The 22,121-nt window shown below is 40.9% G+C and overlaps 1 protein-coding gene across 1 annotated transcript; it reads right to left on the reverse strand.

The window, feature by feature from the left end:
* Window positions 1-3,023: 3,023 nt before the first annotated feature.
* Window positions 3,024-21,913, reverse strand: nelfb (negative elongation factor complex member B). The gene is made up of 13 exons (XM_074637096.1): window positions 21,618-21,913; window positions 16,221-16,381; window positions 16,029-16,128; window positions 14,600-14,830; window positions 14,275-14,460; window positions 14,016-14,128; window positions 13,818-13,920; window positions 12,493-12,588; window positions 12,161-12,303; window positions 10,696-10,802; window positions 10,116-10,257; window positions 8,345-8,453; window positions 3,024-4,507 (listed from the first exon to the last, which is right to left on the reverse strand). Exons 1-13 carry the CDS (start codon window positions 21,717-21,719, stop codon window positions 4,349-4,351), a joined length of 1,752 nt encoding a protein of 583 aa, XP_074493197.1. The 5' UTR covers window positions 21,720-21,913; the 3' UTR covers window positions 3,024-4,348.
* Between the last annotated feature and the right edge of the window lie 208 nt (window positions 21,914-22,121).

Here is a 22,121-nt window from a genome sequence, read left to right on the forward strand (position 1 = left end):
TAGAGAGCAGATGATCAGGTGTATGCAGATGATCAGGTGTATGCAGGTAGAGAGCAGATGATCAGGTGTATGCAGGTAGAGAGCAGATGATCAAGTGTATGCAGGTAGAGAGCAGATGATCAGGTGTATGCAGGTAGAGAGCAGATGATCAGGTGTATGCAGGTAGAGAGCAGATGATCAGGTGTATGCAGGTAGAGAGCAGATGATCAGGTGTATGCAGATGATCAGGTGTATGCAGGTAGAGAACAGATGATCAGGTGTATGCAGGTAGAGAGCAGATGATCAAGTGTATGCAGGTAGAGAGCAGATGATCAGGTGTATGCAGGTAGAGAGCAGATGATCAGGTGTATGCAGGTAGAGAGCAGATGATCAGGTGCATGCAGGTAGAGAGCAGATGATCAAGTGTATGCAGGAAGAGAGCAGATGATCAGGTGTATGCAGGTAGAGAGCAGATGATCAAGTGTATGCAGGTAGAGAGCAGATGATCAGGTGTATGCAGGTAGAGAGCAGATGATCAGGTGTATGCAGGTAGAGAGCAGATGATCAGGTGTATGCAGGTAGAGAGCAGATGATCAGGTGTATGCAGGTACAGAGCAGATGATCAGGTGTATGCAGGTAGAGAGCAGCTGATCAAGTGTATGCAGGTAGAGAGCAGATGATCAGGTGTATGCGGGTACAGAGCAGATGATCAGGTGTATGTAGGTAGAGAGCAGATGATCAGGTGTATGCAGGTAGAGAGCAGATGATCAGGTGTATGCAGGTAGAGAGCAGATGATCAGGTGTATGCAGGTAGAGAGCAGATGATCAGGTGTATGCAGGTACAGAGCAGATGATCAAGTGTATGCAGGTAGAGAGCAGATGATCAGGTGTATGCAGGTAGAGAGCAGATGATCAGATGATCAGGTGTATGCAGGTAGAGAGCAGATGATCAGGTGTATGCAGGTAGAGAGCAGATGATCAGGTGTATGCAGGTAGAGAGCAGATGATCAGATGATCAGGTGTATGCAGGTAGAGAGCAGATGATCAGGTGTATGCAGGTACAGAGCAGATGATCAGGTGTATGCAGGTAGAGAGTTTCACTATTAAAGCTGTTCCTAATGCTCCATCCCATCTAATGAAAAGAGATCTGCAATTTCAAGAAGCACTGAGGATAGAAGCCCTTCTGATGATAAATGGTATTGACATTAGGAATGCTATAAATGCAACAATAAACATATACGTAATACATTCTATAAAATATATTCCTAGAGCAGGGGTCAGCAGCCTTTACCATCTAAAGAGGCATTTTAGGCAAAAAAAAATTATATATATATATCTGGAGCCACAAAACATCTGATCATTGTGATGAAGGTAACACAGTTTATAGTCTAAGTATATAGTATATAAGCCTAATGCAGTGAGGGCCAAAGAGCAGATGTACTACGGAGTATTAGGGTCACATTGAGGGGAAAAAACATCGGAGATTCACAGAATAAAGTCAGCATATTACGAGAAAAAAAGTCATATTAAGAGAATAAAGTCATAACTTTATAAGAAAAAAAGAAAATACATAAAATTACTACTTTAGAATATTGACTTTATTTTCATAATACGACTTTTTTCTCTTAAACTTAAGACTTTATTCTCATATTGACTTTTTTTCTCGTAAATTTATGACTATCATATTATTTGTTTTTTCTCGTAAACATTTGACTTTATCTTCATAATGACTTTTTTATTCTCGAAATCTCAGATTTATTTATTTTTCCTCAATGTGGCCCTAATACTCCATCGTACCATAGACCTACAACAATGATGAATAAAAATTAAAATGTCAACACAAAATAGTTATTCATTTCCATTTTTAAAAATCCACTGGAGAGGGGCTAAAGAGCCGCATGTGGCTCCGGAGCCGCAGGTTGTAGACCCCAGTCCTAGAGGTAAAGCTTTTGGGACAACATTCTAATCGGTACTGATTGTGCTGATTGGTAAAGAGCATGCTTAAATTCTGTATTACACTGTGCAAAACTAATCAGAACATCAAAATTGATTGTAAAAGTGCCATTACACATTTTGGAGATGACACATCTAACATTGAATTTGTGGTAAACTTATTGATTATATATGGTAAATTGTACATACATGAATGTAAAGTAAGAAACGTTAGCCCCGACATATGGACTTTTGTGTGAGTTTAAAGAATACATCAACACTAAGAAATGTGAGGGAAAAGACTATTGGACCATAAATACTCTATTTCACCTTCCCCTCACTTGTATAAAGAAAGACTGGATTTGCAAACGCAATCTAACTGAACAGCATTTACTTCGATCCCAAAATTTTGTATGTGAGCCTGGTGAACAGGCAGGTCAACTGTTGGCCCATCAGCTGAAACAGAGATCTGCTGCTGAACTTACACCACAAATCCAGATGACTCCTGATCAACTCGACCCTGTTGAAATAAATAACACTTTCAAACATTTGTATTCAAATGTATATACATCTGAATTTCCAGAGGACGATTCAGATATGCTCCAATTTGTGAACCACCTGGTCCATCCATGCACTAATAGGAGGAGACATTTGGATGAGCCCCTCACACTGGAGGAGGTCGTCAAATCAATCAAAGCAATGCAAAGTGGCACGGCCCTCGAACCAGACGGCTACCCAACTGAATTCTACTAAGAGTTTTCATTCAAATTAGCTCTTCTGCTTGAAATGTTTGAATGCTTGAAATTCACTGGATCAGGAGGCCTAGCAGCAACTCTCAGACAAGTTACTACTACACTTCTATTAAACCCAGCAGGCATGTGGCCCATATCGACTAACAGCGCTTCCGGATGGAGATGTAAAGATATTAGTCAATCTTCTTGCCTCTAGGTTAGACACTGTTATGACGGACATCATTTCCATGGATCAAACAGGCTTTATCAGGGATCGTCATTCTTTTGCCAATATAAATAATATCTTTTGTGCCAATTCTCGAGTGGTAAAAAATAGTTACATTTAACACCAAATCTTTGAAACAAATGGCAACCCAAAAATTGCTGCAACAATTTATGAGACATAAGTGAACATGGGAAAGGCCATCACAAACTTCTATCATCATATTCTATGCTCTTACACTTTCACAATTAATTATAATTAATTAATTTTTCTTTCTTATTAATGACTAGAACGACTTGACACACGGTGCTGAGCCGCATTTCAGATTAATCGTCAGGTCCCAGCTTTCAGATGATGTACACCACTTCTGTGACATCTACTGTTGATTGTTTTCTACCCCTTAACATCCCCCGGCCCCCCCATCCCCTTACCACTCTAAAAAAAGAGGCCGGAATGGTTTAATGATTATGACAAGTAAAATGTAATTCTAAAACCCTATACTCATATGTTGCTCATATAGTGAGCAGTTTAAAAAGATCTTACCAGAGATGAGGCTCTCTCTCTCATCTGTTTCTCTGGACTGGATTTGGTGTTGAAAATTTGCAGCAGTCCATTTTTTCATTCTGGCACAGTTCCAATGTCCCCCCTAAGCCCAAAGCACTGACCTCTCAGTGCACTTACCCTAAATCAACGGGACATTGGGACAGTAAGTGTGTGAGTGCATGAGGATGTGAGGGCTCTAATGCTATTTGATGAATGGGAAAGCACTTTGTGAGATCATTGGACCTAAACAGAGACATTTCTATGTTCAGTAAAGTGTGAGGCTGTATGTAATTTAATGAAGTGTAAAACTATTGATATTATTATTATTATTATTATTATTATTATTATATTGTCATATCTGAGGTCTACATCCTGCCACAGTATCAACTAGTTCTGTTTAACATGTGCAATTGTAAATCAAAATAAATCATCTTTTGTTGACTCATTACAGGTTTTGTTTCTGTCTTTTTTATGATCGCCATTCCACGGTCGTCGTCGTAACGCCACACCGCTATGCATTGTGGGTTGTTCCCTTAAACAAAGTCTGCAGACTGTCAGACCTAAAACAAAGACTGCGACAGAGCCCTCAAACACTTTGCATATTTCACAAAGTGTGAAACCACTTGCATATGTTGTTGCACTACTGACACAAATCACACACTGATAGCCCAATGACACATGAAGATACTGTATATTCTGACAATAATGCAAGAGCACAAAGTTTAGAAAAAGGGATGTCTGCTGGACTACACCGTCAGAGCTGGAAGAGCCTCTCAGACACAAAAATCTAAAGAAAATAAGCCTCCGTTAAAAAAAAGAACAAACCATAATGTAAAATGTCCAGTCTCTTTTTGAAAAATCACGAGCTAACTGGTGGCTGTATTTACAGTCAGTCACTGATAGACGATTCTGTTGTTCTCGCTGCTGGTTCTGTTGTGCCTCAGAGTGGCTTGGTTGGGGTGGAGGCGGTGGTGGGGACAGCCACTGGGTGCAGCCCCAGGTCCAGGGATGGAGTTTCATCTGGTGGCGCAGGGCTCTTCTTCTGGGCGTCCAGCTTCTCCGTCAGCTGTGTGTAGAGCTCCTTCACTGGCTCGCTGCTCTGTGGTCACCAGGCACAGCATCACACACAGTGTCAGTACATACATTACATAAAACAGTCCATCAAAACACTGAGTGCTTTCTCTCATGCATACATTTGCTCTGTTTTAAAGCTGCAATATGATACTTTTATTGAAATGATTAACTGGATAGATAATATATCTGTGTCAGTCTGAGATCCTGTGTGTGGATGTCTGAAATTGTCTGAACTTAAACTGATGTCTGAGACGCTTCCGGGCACATACGTCCATATATGTCCTGTAGGCATGTTGTAATTTGATTCTGAAGATTCTGGCTGAATGTTCTTTCCAGATAGACAGCTTAGGTGGACAAATGACAGCAAGAGGGGCACAAACAGCAGATATCCTGTCTAAAGAAGAGTAGCCGCATACTGTAGTTCTTAACACTCCTTTTCTCTTCGATGGAGTAAATGAACATGGACGCATATAGGACTGGGTCATTGTTTGTCATTGTCTTTTTTATTGCACACATATGAAGGACTTGGTCATGTAAGGGAACATAGTTTACTAGTTTCAACATCACTTTGATTATTTTATATGTGATTTTGAAAATATTTGCCATTTCATGATATGTATCAATATTGTAAAGTATCTTTATAAAGATCATAATGTTTTCAATCCCATTCACCAGCTCAATGGAAATGTAATGTAGCATCGTGTGACGTGACATGTTAAGGGCACTTGAATTATTGGACTGAATAGCAACAACATTAACAAGAGAAGAAATATCTGAGATTAGTTCAATTCAATATTTATGGTTGTGGCTGTGACCTCTGATGTTAATGGACAGGTTCAGTTGTATGCACTCTTACTTCACCTGCTAGTCAATGAAGAGATTTCTCCACCCTTCTAATAAAAGTTGTTGTTCCAAACGTTATTGAAGCCACTGGGAAATTACAGGAGCTGGTTCTGTTATAGACAGATGATCTCCATTGCTGGCGGTCTTAGTATGAATTGAAATATTAGTATCATTTACCATTAATTATTTAGCTGTAATTTAATTATCAACACAGGCAATTTCAAACTACTTCAACTTAATTTTTCCTTCATTGAAGGAGTTTAACGAGTGATCTAACAGGTTAGTCAAATCTTTCTCTTCATCTTCAACTGCCACATTTTACACACAGCTCATGAAAGCAAAGAACGTATATCGCTAAGAAGTGAAAGTCAATCGTTTGTTCCATCGCAACATCAGTGCCCAGCGGCAGAGCTACGCCTCCGCCATTTTGGACTGAAAGTGACTCCCAGACGCCAGTAAAACGTCCGCCTACAAAGTGCTGTGCAAATGTAAACAAAATGATTTCAAAATGGCATGTGTTGGACGATAAAAATATTATAAATATGCATACTATTATTTTTTTTATTTATTCAACTTTTTTGTCCAGCCGCTTCCCAGAGGAGCAGAAAGGGAGCGATGGACATAAATGGAAGTTGGAAAAATCCAGCACACAGATTTTGAGAGCAATCTCAAACTTTTTCATGTCAAGGATCCAAAATAGATGTCCAATGTCTACTGGATGACCATGGATGTAGGTGCGTTTGCCCTGTGTTTTAATAGCCTACAACTACACTAAATTCTGTTTATTTCGTGCTACTAGCACTACTAGCTACTGGCCGATAGCCGGTTGTTTGGGGACAGAGACGTTAATACATCCACCACGGTACAGGCTTACAGCATACAGCCCATGGGTGTATTAGAAGATAATAAAAGTGATGAATTACAGCCGATATCTCCATTATTACAGCCGCATACAGCTAGCAGGAAGCTGGCAGAACCAGATATGTCATATGAGCGGGCAGGGCGTAAAGTCCCGTGGGTCTGATGACCGTTCATTATGCCGAGGAAAATAACTCTGGATTTGGCTATTAGTGAATTTTACAACTTTGAGGACATAATGATTTGATATACTAATGAGGGATATTTAAGTGTTCGTGCTGGGAAGCTAATTTACCTCGAAAAAAATTATCCTCTGATTGACAGACGTCTCATTATACACCCATGACTATGGAGTCATCGGCTATTGTCAAAAAAGCACCAGAGTTTCGCCTCTTTGCTTCTATCCTCTTTGCTAAAAGTAAGTAACAGGAAATACAGCTCTACTGTATGAAACTCAGAGATACACTTTTAAAATGCAAAGTGTCTCTCACAACTAGATTTAAATCATGGGAGGAACAGCGAGTTCGCCAAAAACAGCAGGTAATTGTGACTGCAATTTTTAATGAGGTCAGGGGTGACAGATCTCACACATATACATGACGCAATCACTGATCAGCGAAGGTAAGAATGAAGTCACCCCACCTGCCCTACACTAATACATTTGGTCTGGATGAGGCTCAAGACTTCTATTTGGTTGAAATATTTAATCAACCATTTAATCAAGCTCACGACAGGCAGTGGTATGCTGTGATATAATCGCAACATACCACGGCCTGAAGTGAGCTATTGCTTTATAAAACGGTCATCAATTATGGCAATATGAAAGTTATAGACAAATTCCAATTTAAACGTTTTTTTATTAAAGGTCCCATATCGTGCTCATTTTCAGGTTCATACTTGTATTCTGTGTTTCTACTAGAACATGTTTACATGCTGTAATGTTCAAAATAAACTTTAATTTTCCTTGTACTGTCTGTCTGAATATACCTGTGTTCACCCTCAGTCAGAAACGCTCCATTTTAGTGCATTTCAACGGAATTGCAACTGAATTGCGTTGCTGGGCAACAGTTTGGGTCCATGTTTACTTCCTGTCAGCTGATGTTATTTACATACACTGCAACAGGAAATAAACTGGGACACATTTAGAATGTTTATGTTTAAAACCGTGTAATGATCTATATATATTTTATATTTGTGACATCACAAATGGACAGAAATCCCGACGGCTTGTTTCAAACACACAACTACTGAATTTGGGCTGTGTGTATTTCTCCGTATATTGAACGTTTTGATAGTTTAACAGTATTTATATTGCACTTAAACCTGCTTTATAATATAAAAGACATGAAAATCTCACTTTTTATTATATGGGACCTTTAATAACTTTTAATGTTAACAATAAAATAGGCCCTCCTGGGCTGGCCGTCTGCACATACCAAGGCAGTTGCTATGGAACAGCAGTTGCTATGGAATGTACACTAACATTTAGCATATTTCTGTTTTCATCACAGGCTGGCGTTATATTGATTTCATTATTTGACTATTTGTTTAGATTATATGTATGTTGTCATTTATTGTTCAACCACTGAGAAACTGTCCAGCGTCAGTAGGAGGACTCTGATAACTGCTTGTACTAGGCTTGCCTTCCTTTGGTAGGTGGAGGTGTGTTGCTTGGCGTGGCGAGGACGTTGCTCGTGTCAAGACCCATATTAAGAAAGTTCCTGAATTGTGGTGCCTCTTTACGGAGCTCTAGATGTCGTTTAGCAGGTGGACTTTTTTGTTGGAGATAGACACTGCTCAATCCACTCCTCCATAGAAGTTAACCTTAAATGTTTCCTTGTAGCAGCTAACTTTGTTACTTTTCTGCATCACATCTGCCAACCCCCGTGACCCTGTTGCTAAACAACCATGACAACACGTTAGTCAGAACGTTTTTTTCTCAGACACGGAGTAATACTGAAAGCTCACAGGAATCAGACGTCATAGCCGTGGTACGTGGTGATTATATCAGTTAGATTGCTTGATTTGAGCTACGTGTTTTATCAGAGGTATGCACTGTCATCGTGGAACTACAGGATGCAGAGACCTCTTCCCGATTCTACCCATCACTACAACTCCAGTCCATTTCAAAGCACAAGCTGAATGTAGAAATGAAGCCAACCTGTTTTGGAGGTTCAAGAGTTTTCATCAAGGTTTCCATGCACGATGGCAGCACTTTGTGGTGGAGATGCAGCAACATCCGGAGGGCGTGTCTGTGGACGTTCTCTTTACTACAAAACATTCAGACAGAAACAAAATGTGAGACAAGGCGGAGAGGTTGGAGTCAAATGCAACAAGAGTAATGTTGAAGGGTCCCTGGGAACGGTGATGCCATTTAGCACCATCATGTCTACAAACCCGCCCAGCCTGCTTAATGCGATGTGTGTATCTGTTTGGACACTCATGTCTGTTAGTCCACAGTCCACTGGGTTTTAGAATGATAACACACTTTAATTATGTGCAGCTTTATAAAGTAGACTAGGCTAACTATGGGCATGCATATTAACCGTCTGAGACCCACAATAGACCCATTTTTGTTTTTTTTAGGGGGGTCCAGGGGGCATTTAGTGGGGTAGAGGGGTCTTTAGGGGGAGATAGCAGGTCAGCAGTAGATGTCACATAGAAGTGGTGTACATCATCTGAAAGCTGGAACCTGAAGATTAATTTGAGATGCTGCTCAGCACTGTGTCAAGTTGCTCTAGTCATAAGTCTGTGATAAAACAGATACATTATTTAAAAATAATTGTGAAAGTGTATAAGGGTTTAGAACATTGTGATTGAAGTATATGATGGTCATCCCTACGCTCTATTTTTGGGTTGATACCATTTGTTACACAGGTTTTGTGCTAAATTTAACCATTTTTTACCACTGGATAATTGACAAAAATGATCAATAATCCCTCCAAAATACCACATTAAGTCACCAAGACCTCGAGGAACACCATAGAAAAATACATGCTGTGATTTGGTATCAAAGACTTTTGACATTTGAAGATTTCTGCAAGAATTGCATTTTCGGGGATTGGATGGCGAGTACTTGTGTTGTGTAAACTGCTCAGAAACCCCCTTATTGTCAAAGTAGCTAGGAAAGCCATCCATCCTCTGAATGCTCTAGGTCTCTAGTTTGATCCATCCATCCTCTGAATGTTCTAGGTCTCTAGTTTGATCCATCCATCCTCTGAATGCTCTAGGTCTCTAGTTTGATCCATCCATCCTCTGAATGCTCTAGGTCTCTAGTTTGATCCATCCATCCTCTGAATGCTCCAGGTCTCTAGTTTGATCCATCCATCCATCCATCCTCTGAATGTTCTAGGTCTCTAGTTTGTGGCTGTAAAGTTTCATGAGGCTGTGATTATCCTAGAGGTCACCACAGGTCATTTTATACAGTGAGGTCAATGAAATGTCTCCTATGGGGACTAACATCATCACACATGAATACAGTTGGGCTCATTGGATCCACAAGAGTCTCAGCTTTACAGTGAGACCCAATTTATGTAATTCAAAACTGTTTATGGAGAAAATATTCAATATTGCAGAAATATTCAAATGCACAATATAATAACATTTCTACTGCATGCAAGAAACTGCATGTGATTATCATAAAGTGGGCATGTCTGTAAAGGGGAGACTCGTGGGTACCCATAGAATCCATTTTCATTCACATATCTGGAGGTCAGAGGTCAAGGGACCCCTTTGAAAATGACCATGCCAGTTTTTCCTCACAAAAACTCAGCCGAACTTTGGAGCATTATTTAACCTCTTTCCCAACAAGCTACCATGAAATGATTGGTACCGATTGATTCCTTAGGTTTTCTAGTTTCATATGATATCTGTAAAGACAGTAAAGTCAGTCGGGTCTCAAAGGGTTAAATGCTCTGCTAGAATCAGCCCACCTGGAAAAAGAAGTAAGAAGGAAGCCATCAAAGACAACTGAACAAAAGTCTTCTGATCCAAACTCATCAGAGAGCAGGGTGAGGTGTCCAGTCAGCAGGTGCAGGAATATGTCACCAAAGGCCATGTCGTTGTAGGTCTCCACTGTGGGGGAAGGCAGAGATCACGCTGTTATCTTCACAAGTCATGTACTTCTTACCTTGTATGGATGTCTTATTACTACTGACCCTAGTAGTGTAATGTACTGGACTCAAACTGCTAACCCATACAGTGTCAGTGCATTTCTGTGCCAGTTACACATCAAATGAAATGTCAATCTTTTAACTTCCTGTTTGTCAATAACAAAACAAACATGAAAATAAAATGAAGAAAAAACAGTGTACCAAGAAACTCCCACACCAGAACACTTTGGTCAATAAAATTAAATGTCAGATTCAATTTTGTAAAAAAAGAAAAAAAGAGATGTTTTTGCATTTTGGGTTGAGGTTGCCTTTAAAATAATGTGCTTTTAGATAATATAGTTTCAAATATTCTACAACTTCTCATATTTTACACAAAATTGAGGTTAAGAGCGATACTCACCTAGGGCAGGCAGTAACCTCTGTAAGGCATTCTTGTTCCTCAGTTTGGCGATGTGGAGAATGTAGTACAGGCCCATTTCACAGGCCACTCTGTTCTCCTGCAGGTACCTGAGGGGGGGCAACAAGACAATATTACTCACTGAGGCATTTTTCATAATTCATAATAGCGTTGGGCCGTCTCACAGTCATGCTGCGATCCAGATGAGTAGTCTCATTAAACCTGCTGTTAAACACTGGTCCAATCGGACTATGAGCATGTTCACATTAAAGCTGTGAAGTTAGTAACACACAGCAAATCACACGGAACACAGTCTTAATGTACTCCTTGGATAGGATTCATTTATAAATAACTTGACCCCGGTCAAGTCAGAAAGATTAGTGACTGGGTGTGACTGGAGTAAAAGCTGAAGGTTGAAGGTCTGTTGTTGCCATTTCTCAATTTTCACCTGTAATATTTAGGGTACGATACAATGCGATGTGATACGATACCATACGATATCATACCATACCATATACTTTATTGTCCCTGTAGGGAAATTAGTGTTGAACTCAAATGCTGCAGACATTACATATTGTCTTATCATATAGCTGCCTCTATAGTGGTAATTACTAGATTTACAGCCTTGCAGTTGTATGCCTCCGCCAACCAGTGAAGTTGTAGTTTACATCCATGTCCGTCCATCACTTCATCATTTTATCCTGTTAGACATTTTGGTGAAATTGTTGTAGTTAGCAGATGAATTCTTGAGTTATGGCCAAAATCATGTTTTGTGAGCGCACAGTGATGTTGACCTTTGTCAAATCAGTTCATCCTTGAGTCCAGGTGGATGTTTGAGTCAAATTTGAAGAAATTCCTTCCAAACATTCCTGAGATATCGCGTTCACGAGAATGGGACAGACAGACGGACAGATGGACGGACAGACAACCTGAGAACACAATGCCTCCAACCACACTGGTCGCTGGTGTGGAGGCATAATGAAAAACCACCTATAAACAAAGCAACATGTACTGAAGCACATCACAACCACAGATTACACATATTGCACATCATAGTTGCGCTATTGAACGATGTCGTTGTGTAGGGCTGCAACTAATGATTATTCTCATTGTTGATTAATCTGTCCATTATTTTCTTGATTAGTTGTTTGGACATAAAATGGCAGAAAATGGTGAAAAATGTCGATCCAAAGCCCACAATGATGTTTAGTTTTCTTTGCTAGAGGGGTAAAGAAACCAGAAAATATTCACATTTAAGAAGCTGACAGCCAATTTTGACTTTTTTTTCTTTAAAAAATTGACTCAAATCGATTAATCAATTATCAAAATAGTTGCAATGAATTTAATAGTCACAACTAATTGATTCATTGATTAATCGTTGCAGCTCTACCATCATATATTGCGACTGGCTCAGTCATTGACCACTGTGATGGTGATTGTCATCCTCTCTCCTCCTGCAGTGCTTCACCTGTTGAAGGCGTCTGGCAGGGTGGTGGGGTATGACGACGAACTCTTCTCCTCACTGGGAACCTTCTGTTCTACAGTGAAGGTGTGATCATCAACAACCACTGACATCATGGCAGGCAGGAAGCGGGTCACCACCTCCAAGTCCTAAAAGTAGGCACACACCAAGACAAATTCAACAACTCACAGTTGAATGCAAAGATCTTCATCTGCCCTCTGAACAGAATATGGTGAAAAACAAATGAACAAATTTTCAAACAGATTTTTTTTCGCAGTGACTTGATGTGATTTTATGAACCGATGCACACGTGCAGCTGAGGTGTATACTGTACATACCAAACGAGGTTCTTTAAAGACCTGGCTGTCAATCATGTCCCATGCCCCTTGACCCAGTGACAGCATCCTCAGCAGCAGCATCAGGTCTGGACTGTCCTGTTCACAAACACAGAGAAAACAACGTATAATGAGAGTGTGTGTGTGTGTGTGTGTGTGTGTGTGTGTGTGTGTGTGTGTGAGAGAGAGAGAGGGAACTCTATAAAGAAGGCATATTTAATTGAGGTGGAAAAACTGGCTATCATTTGAAAAACGATTGTACTCGGGCAGCTTGGCGAAGGTCTGCGCTCTCCCAGGGCCATTCTAGTGAGCTAATTAATTCTTGTGTTATGGCCAAAAATTTGTTTTATGAGGTCACAGTGACCTTGACCTTTGACCACCAAAATCTAATCAGTTCCTCCTTGAGTCCAGGTGAATGCCAATGTTGAAGAAACTCCCTGGAGGTGTTCCTGAGATATCGTGTTCACATGTTTGGTCTGGACGGACGGACGGACAACCTGAAGACGTAATGCCTCCGGCCATGGCTGTTGCCAGCGCGGAAGCGTAACAAACAGATTTCGCCAACACATTTGATTATCGGTTAAGCATTTGCTGGTTCCAGCTTCAGATTTGTTTTATATCATCATTAATTTAATATTTTGTTCACCTTTGATCAGTTGTAATGAGAGAAATAATTTTATAGACTAAAGAATTCATAAAGGCACAGCCCAAATCCTCTTCTAACTTCAGTAAGTGTAGCCTTTATAGTGATCCATCAGCCCAAAGGACACAGTTTTACGACACGATAAAATGTGTGATATAGCTGAACCATTACAGACGATAGTGTGTTGGGGGTTAAAAGGGAATGCAAGGTGCCAACCTGCCCATCAGGATCTAATCTAAAGACTCATTCACACACCGACAGCACAGCCTTCAGGAGCATTGGACAACCTGCTCTTTCTCTGAGCCACATCGGTCCACATTAAACACTAGTTTTGCCTGGTTACACAACCAGAACTAGTCTCTGTTATTCACTACAGTGTTGCCTTTATAGTGACACAGGTTGATCATGTCATCCCTATTTATATTTGATATGTAAATGTGCCCTGTGGAGTTTTATTGTAACACTCATGTTTACATTCAGTGTTACTCACAAGAACACATTGTGTGTATCTTGTTGAGTGCATTTCTTTCCTCATAAAACACCGGCAAAGCTGCACAAATCAAAACAAAGCAGTCTTCTTCGCTGGCTACGCTGCTTGCAAAATTTTTGCCGTATCACCGCCACTAGCCGTCAAGCAGTAGAATACCATGACCGCATCATGTCGCCTCGTGCACAGTATGCTCACCCTGGGTAAAGCGTCCTGACTCAGCAGCTCTTGCAGATTCCTCATGATACTTAGGACCAGGGTGTTACAGGCAAATGGGTCACACAGGATCATGGACAGGTCGCTGCAATGCACAAAAACTCTCCAAAGATTAATTCATGAATTCATCAGAGATGACCAGCTCTGTTCATAAACTTAAACCATCCCCTCATCTGTTACCCGAGGACTTGCTCTTGTCCTTTCTTCACTCCATCCAGGAAACCTTGCAGTTCTCTGGCTCGCTTTCCGTCCACAAATTTCTCACGGATGCAGGCGTCTAAACACCAGGTGAACTGTCACAGCACACAACAGAAACGCAAAGGAGAAACATTAATGTAACACAAAGCTAAAACAGTGAAAATATGGGGTTTGTGGCTCTTCAGCGGTACGATGGTAAACGATTACTAAAATGATTCTCCATCATTGTTGGTGTCCATACCTTATGGCAGGGGTCTACGGAGCAGATCTCACTGATGTCCAAGTCGTGAAGAGACATCAGCAGCTCTGCTCTCAGTGTGCAGTAGTGAACATTTCGTGTTCGTAGGAAGAGTGTTCGTAAAAACTGCAGTACCATGTCGTACAGCTTCACGTTCTTTCCAATCATCTGCGTCAGCTTTAGGACCACCTACAACAACAGAAAAGCTTAACAACAAGGCCATCATCTCACACGGGGATTCATGTCCCAAAGACTTTGGTTAGTGTCTAATCTAACCAACTCCAATCTAACTCTCTCTCTCTAATCTGTTCTGATGACTGTAACTCACCTCGCCTTGTCGTCGTGTTTTGGGAGAAGGGCTGAAGAAATTGTGCAGGATGGAGAGGTCGCTGCTGAACAGAGCTGCTTCCTTCTCGACAATGTACTGCTTTAGGAGCGGTGACACTTCGTCCCCAAACAGGGCCTGGTTGTCCTGCCAGATCTGCCTTTTCACCTCCACAGCACACACCTTGTACAATTCTTTGTCAGCCATCACCATCTTCAGTTTCTTCTCTGGCACCTGCAGGAGGGAGCGTGTGATAAAGATATTAGCTTTGTTCATACTTGCTTGAGACACCATGGCGCTGGCCTCCACAGATGGCACACGAGCTACGGGCATGCACAAAGGCGTTCATGCTGCACGCATTGTTCGTTGCAGTATTCTCCTAAACACCAGGTGGCATACAAATAAAATATTCCCTGAAGAAGCAATTAACTGTAAACTCATATCTCATACTCATGGACATACTTTCAGCTTTTCACAATGCCTGTAAAGAAAAGAGTCAAGTATTATATGTATTATACTGAAACGAAGGTTGAAAGGTTTGATATCCTGTAAACAATTTGCTTTGGCTGGCAAAATATTTACTCAGATGTAGATTTCTAAGATCTCCTGCTTTTAAAGCGTTTACAAATGAATTGGCCGTCTTTGCAATTCGTTATTTTACTTTGTAATTTAAGTTATTTTATTTTATTTTATTGTGGCAGGAAACTAACGGACTACACTAACTACACTACGGGATACTATTTCCCGTAGGTGTGAATGTGAGAGTAAATGGTTGTCTGTGTGTGTGATAGTCTGGCGACCTGTTCAGGGTGTACCCCGCCTTCACCCAATGTCAGCTGGGATCGGCTCCAGGTTCCCCAGCGACCCTGAATAGGATAAGCACCTAGTTACAAAAAGTCAGAGGTGCATGATCAAGCATTGCGACCACTTGCAGAGCCTTTGAGCTTTAAGCACAATAGGTGACGTCATTTTTGGCTCGTGCAGCCCCGCAACGGGAAACCTTCTGGGGCTGCTCTTGACCTTTTGCTAAGCCAATTTGAAGATTTTGGTTCAACAATTTGCTTTATACCAAATGAAATGTGGTACAGTCATTCATGGTTCCCAGAGGGCCCAAATATATTCACTGCAGTTTATGACAAGATACAGATGGGTTACAACTTAAAAGGTCAAACCAACGTAGTAAGTGTGTTAGTTAGGTGTTCTTCCACCACCAGCCTCCAGAACAGCTTCAGTGTGTCATAGATTCTCCAAGTGTGTGATACTCTACTGGAGGGATGAACAGCATTCTTCCAAAAAATATGACCCCATTAGGTGTTATAATGATGGTGGTGGTGGAGGGCACTGTCTAAAATGTTGTGTGGTAATCTCCCATAGGTGTTTAGTTGTGTTGAGATCTGGTCACTGTGAAGGTCCTAGTCCTAAAGATACTTGCCTTGGGTAGATGCTTCAACACCTGCATTACCACTGGTTGAATGGACGGCATTTTGACAAGGGGGAAGCTCTTCTCCAGCAGCTCTTCCAGCTTCCCATATCTGGAAGTAGATTGAAAGAAAGCAAAGCACAATAGCATCCAAGCTGGTTCCTTCAAAACACTACTCACACTCAAAAACAACCAATAACACACCTGTCCTCGTCCTTGCCCTCTGCAATAGTGGCGACTCGCTCCATCAGCTTTTCTCGAAGCTCATCAAAGACAGACTGGTGGAACTCCAGCCGAGGCGTTCCGTGGAGGTCGAGGAAGGGAAGAGCAGACTGGAGGGTCGGCAGCAGGATGCCATTTTCCATCTGCAGTCATGTAACACATTAAAGAGTCATCGGTAGGGATGGAACGGTTCAGGTAAAAAATCTGAGCCGTTCGGTTCGCTAGTCACAGTTCGAGGCGTGTATGAATTGTTCGGTTCATTTGAAATAAGTTATGAGGCCGATTGTGTATTTTTTTCATGTAGCGTTTAGCTCCTGTTTATTGTCACGCTACAAATCAAGGCCTATGGAAGGAGGCTGGGACACGGGCGGACATGGGTCTTGAGGTACGGGGTTTAACACATGCGCAGTGTAACTGAAGCTGCGGTCCTGCGTTGCTATTGGCTCAATTTCGGCGAGTGCAGACCAGATTTTACTGCGCATGTGTTGAAGCGTGACACAGCCTCCTTCACGGATGAAGTGGTGGATAAAACGGCGACTGTGTAAGCACTGTGAAACACGTGTGGTTTATGCTAGCGGCAACACTTCCAATATGATGAACAATTTATGGAGAAGACATCACCCCGGTGTGGCCGTCGATAGAGAGAGTCGGCTAGGAAAGAGAAACTCCTCCCCGCAGCATTTAAACAGCCTCTAGATGCAGATTCAGACAGGGCAAAAAACACAACTACAGCATCGGAGAGGTTTATAGTGAAAGATATGCAGCCTTATGCAGTCGTGGAGGACGCTGGAATTCAGCATATGATTAACGTAACGTTATTTGAGTTACTATACACTTATAAGCAACACAGTAATTCCAGCAGCACAATCCCTGTAATGTGTTTTATAGTTGTTGTACAGTGGTACAGAAATCCATCCGTATTCCTCCAAATACTGCACTTTATGAAAAACTAATCTTTCAACAAGAGCTGATAATCAGGGAATTGAGACATATTATACTGTTCTTTTTTGTATTATTATAGTTCTGGTTGAGCTTATGCTTCAATGTAGGTTGATGGCCTTAGTCTATAATTACATCATATTTATATGAAAATAACAAAGCTGCATTTTTTGTTTGCACTAATGACTGTAGAAGACCTATTCTTTCAGTTAAGATTTGACTGTAGAAGAGTTTATGTTCCTTATGGAAGCCATACTTTTGTTAAGGCAAACATTTGTTAACTTATTTTTGCCAAATAAATGAAAAGCATGTTGAAATCAGAACACGACCTCCTCGCTGTAACAGAAATGTACCGAACCAAACCGAAAATGCAGCACAAATGTCCTATCTCGCAATGTTAATGAAAGTAAAATAGCATGGCCACATTTGTCAAGAAATCGAGCTGCGATTAGGTATATTTGATACTCCACACAGTTGTACCGGCAGGGATACATAGCCTACAGTAGTGCAAAGATACTGTTTCCATTGTTGCCAAGCACAGCGTCTGGCATTTCCTCGCAGAGCGCTTGTCTACATGAGGAGCGCAGTCAGACCCCGCGGATCCAAGCGAGTATGCAGGCGGAGTGTCGCTCCCCGTCTGAAAAGACCTTAATGAGTGTACAAACAAACAGACAAAACAAACCGAAAACAGAACCTCCTTGGTGAAGGTAACTAACTGGATGTTGACCTGATGTTGGCAGATGTGTATTCTTGTTGGAAATGCGATCGTGAGTGACGGGTTGTATGTGGGTTTTGGCCGGCCGCTGCTGACCCCTCTTCCAGGTACTGCGTACAGGCAATGAACCTCTAGTGGTACGGAATACAGGACGGTACCAGCCTACTTTTACCCCTGGTGGTGCTTGGTTTTGGCTTGGCTGTGTTCAACGTGGCAGACGGGTCAAAAATTCCCATATTACAACTAAACAGTACACTAAAAAATGTTTCTGAAAACATTTAAGCAAGAAATAGTAACATAGTAACAGTAACAAAATCTTGATAAATATTTGGTCAGTGCTGCTTAATTTCACAGTTTGATGGGAGTTTGAGGTTTTCGCAAGCAGTGATTGACAGCTGCCCAGAGACTGCTTGGCTCCAGCTCAGCTCGGATCGGTTTTCATTCAGGCGTGGTGAAAACTTGCAAATGCCATTAGGAGCGCTGGGAGGAGGCAGAGGAAGATGATTTTTTTTTTCACAAATGATCTGTCTCATTCACTACAATCAGGAAATAGTGACAGTTTTATAAAAAATAACTTTTTTATCATATTTGCTCAAAGTTCCCGAGTGCAGCTTTAAAGAATTATGAAACTATTTACATATTATAAATAATATTCCCTCTTTTGACCAAAAATGTCAAGCCATCATATTTACTATCAGAAGCTTGTCCAGAGAAAAAAAGGATTGTGTGCATAAAGAATTGGGGGTGGTTGTGTGTCTTCAGGGGGTATCATATTAGCATATATTACGAGCATGCATAGAGGTAGAGAAGGCAAACCTGATGACAGAAGGCAAAACCTAAATAAAAGAGAAGGTTATAATAGTTTCTTATTGTTCTATGTGTAGGGGTTGCATCTCTTTACATGGTCTTGTATAGCTATTTTAGTCATCTCCTCACATGGCTCTGTTTTCAGGCTTTGGAAAATCTAGCCCGTGACCAGAGACATTGACCAATCACAGCTCATTTCAGAGAGAGAGAGCATTCCTATTGGCTGTGCTCCAGCTGGTAAGCGGTGCTTAGTATTTCCTCAACTTGATCTCAACATGGCTGCCGAGTCACAAACTTTCTCATTTTACAGCTAAACAGTACACTACAAGATGATTCTGAAATTAAATAGGCATTACAGTAACAGAATATTGATTCATATTTGATTAGCGCTGCCTAGTTTGACCATTTGGTCGGAGTTCGCGAGTGATTGACAGCCGGCTCTCGTAGACGGCAGCTGGACGGCAGACCTCAGATCAGCTCTGACTGGTTGTTTTCCTCCGGTCTTTGAAATCTTGCAGATGCCGTTAGGAGCACCGGAGGACACAGAAGAACAGGATTTTTTTCAAATTACCTGTCTCATGTACTACTGTCAGGATATAGTGACCGTTTTATAAAAATAACTTTTTTAATCATATTTGCTTCATTTCTACCCACTGCTGCTTTAACATATCCCAAGATATCTGATTTAGGAAAAGGATAACTCAAGCAGCACTTTAGTATGTTCCTGTTTATGTACAGGTTTATGTACAAGGTTTATGTACGAGGTTTATGTACAGGTTTGTGTACAGGTTTATGTACAGGTTTATGTAAAAGGTTTATGTACAAGGTTTATGTACAAGGTTTATGTACATGGCTTATGTACAAGGTTTATGTACAGGTTTATGTACAGGTTTGTGTACAGGTTTATGTACAAGGTTTAAGTACAGGTTTATGTAAAAGGTTTATGTACAGGTTTATGTACAAGGTTTATGTACGAGGTTTATGTACGAGGTTTATGTACGAGGTTTGTGTACAGGTTTGTGTACAGGTTTATGTTCCCGTTTATGTACAAGGTTTATGTACAGGTTTATGTACAGGTTTATGTATAGGTTTATGTACAAGGTTTATGTACAGGTTTATGTACAAGGTTTATGTACAAGGTTTATGTACAAGGTTTATGTACATGGCTTATGTACAGGTTTATGTACAAGGTTTATGTACAAGTTTGTGTACAAGGTTTATGTACAAGGTTTATGTACAGGTTTATGTACAAGGTTTATGTTCAGGTTTATGCAAAAGGTTTATGCAAAAGGTTTATGCACAGGGTTTATGCACAAGGTTTATGCACAAGGTTTATGTTCAGGTTTATGTTCAGGTTTATGTACAGGTTTATGCAAAAGGTTTATGCAGAGGGTTTATGTACAAGGTTTATGTACAGGTTTGTGTACAGGTTTATGTACAGGTTTATGTTCCCGTTTATGTACAGGTTTATGTACAAGGTTTATGCACAGGGTTTATGCACAAGGTTTATGTACAAGGTTTATGCACAGGGTTTATGCACAAGGTTTATGCAAAAGGTTTATGCACAGGGTTTATGCAAAAGGTTTATGCACAGGGTTTATGCACAAGGTTTATGTTCAGGTTTATGTTCAGGTTTATGTACAGGTTTATGCAAAAGGTTTATGCAGAGGGTTTATGTACAAGGTTTGTGTACAGGTTTATGTACAGGTTTATGTTCCCGTTTATGTACAAGGTTTATGTACAGGTTTATGTTCCCGTTTATGTACAAGGTTTATGTACAGGTTTATGTACAAGGTTTATGCACAGGTTTATGTACAAGGTTTATGTACAGGTTTATGTAAACGGTTTATGTACAGGTTTATGTAAAGGTTTATGTACAGGTTTGTGTACAAGGTTTATGTACAGGTTTATGTACACGGTTTATGTACAAGGTTTATGTACAGGTTTATGTACACGGTTTATGTACAAGGTTTATGCACAAGGTTTATGTTCAGGTTTATGTACAGGTTTGTGTACAAGGTTTATGTACAGGTTTATGTACACGGTTTATGTACAAGGTTTATGCACAAGGTTTATGTTCAGGTTTATGTACAGGTTTATGTACAAGGTTTATGCACAAGGTTTATGTTCAGGTTTATGCAAAAGGTTTATGCAAAAGGTTTATGCACAGGGTTTATGCACAAGGTTTATGTTCAGGTTTATGTAAACGGTTTATGTACAAGGTTTATGTACAAGGTTTATGTACAGGTTTATGTAAAAGGTTTATGTACAGGTTTATGTACAGGTTTGTGTACAAGGTTTATGTACAGGTTTATGTACACGGTTTATGCACAAGGTTTATGCACAAGGTTTATGCACAAGGTTTATGTACAGGTTTATGCAAAAGGTTTATGCACAGGGTTTATGCACAAGGTTTATGCACAAGGTTTATGTACAAGGTTTATGTTCAGGTTTATGCAAAAGGTTTATGTACAAGGTTTGTGTACAGGTTTGTGTACAGGTTTGTGTACAGGTTTATGTACAAGGTTGGGTATTTTGACAGTTAATACTATACAAATCAAATACATCACGCAACAGATCCGCATAAGGCTTATAGCTGTAAAGCCACATGTTCTCCTCCACCTGTCTAATTAATGACATCGTCTGCATGCGACGTGTATCATCCATCCCATGATACATCCACGCTGACAATCTCGCGCATCAGCGCAGGTGTGTCTGAGCCGGTACTGTGCCGTTACACCGGTAACGTTACGGTAGCTCATTTCTAGCTAACGTTCCATCAGTAAGGACTCTTTGACTGGTGTTGGACATGTACCGTTCTAACATACTACCAGAGTTGTATAATACCCAGCACGGTTTGGTTCAGTAAACTAACCCGTTGTACCGTTGTACCGTGATGTCGGTGTCGGTAGAGTTACCTGGAACTGGTCAATAGCTTTCAGAGGCTCGGTGCAGTTGGTGAGAGTTTCCTTCAGGTCCTCTCCGTTCGAGATACCGAGCTCAGGAAGACCCGCGAACATCCTCCTTTCTCTTTAATCATCAATTTAAAGATGGATGTGTGAATGAAGGATTCTACCATGGGCATATGCAGCCTGCTACACAACACACGAACACACGACTTCCTGTGTTGCAACTTTGTAAACAGTCCGTCAGAAACACCAGCGACGGAACCTCATGAACATCATGGGGAAGATGCTTCTTCTTCTTCTTCTTCGGGTTTTAACGGTAGCTTGCACCCTTAATGTTGCACTACTGCCATCTTCTGGACAATGTCCAGTAGGTCACATTGTCCTCATCGGTCCTGTCCATGGATGTATTAAGAGAACTCATCGGTCCTGTCCGTTCTCTTAATACTTCTATGGTCCTATGCTCGCGCGAGAATGGGTGGCGCGGGCTTCCGTAGATGGCGCGCGCACTACAAG

This window comes from Sebastes fasciatus, chromosome 6 (genome assembly GCF_043250625.1).
Source record: "Sebastes fasciatus isolate fSebFas1 chromosome 6, fSebFas1.pri, whole genome shotgun sequence".
NCBI classification, from domain to species: Eukaryota; Metazoa; Chordata; class Actinopteri; order Perciformes; family Sebastidae; genus Sebastes; species Sebastes fasciatus.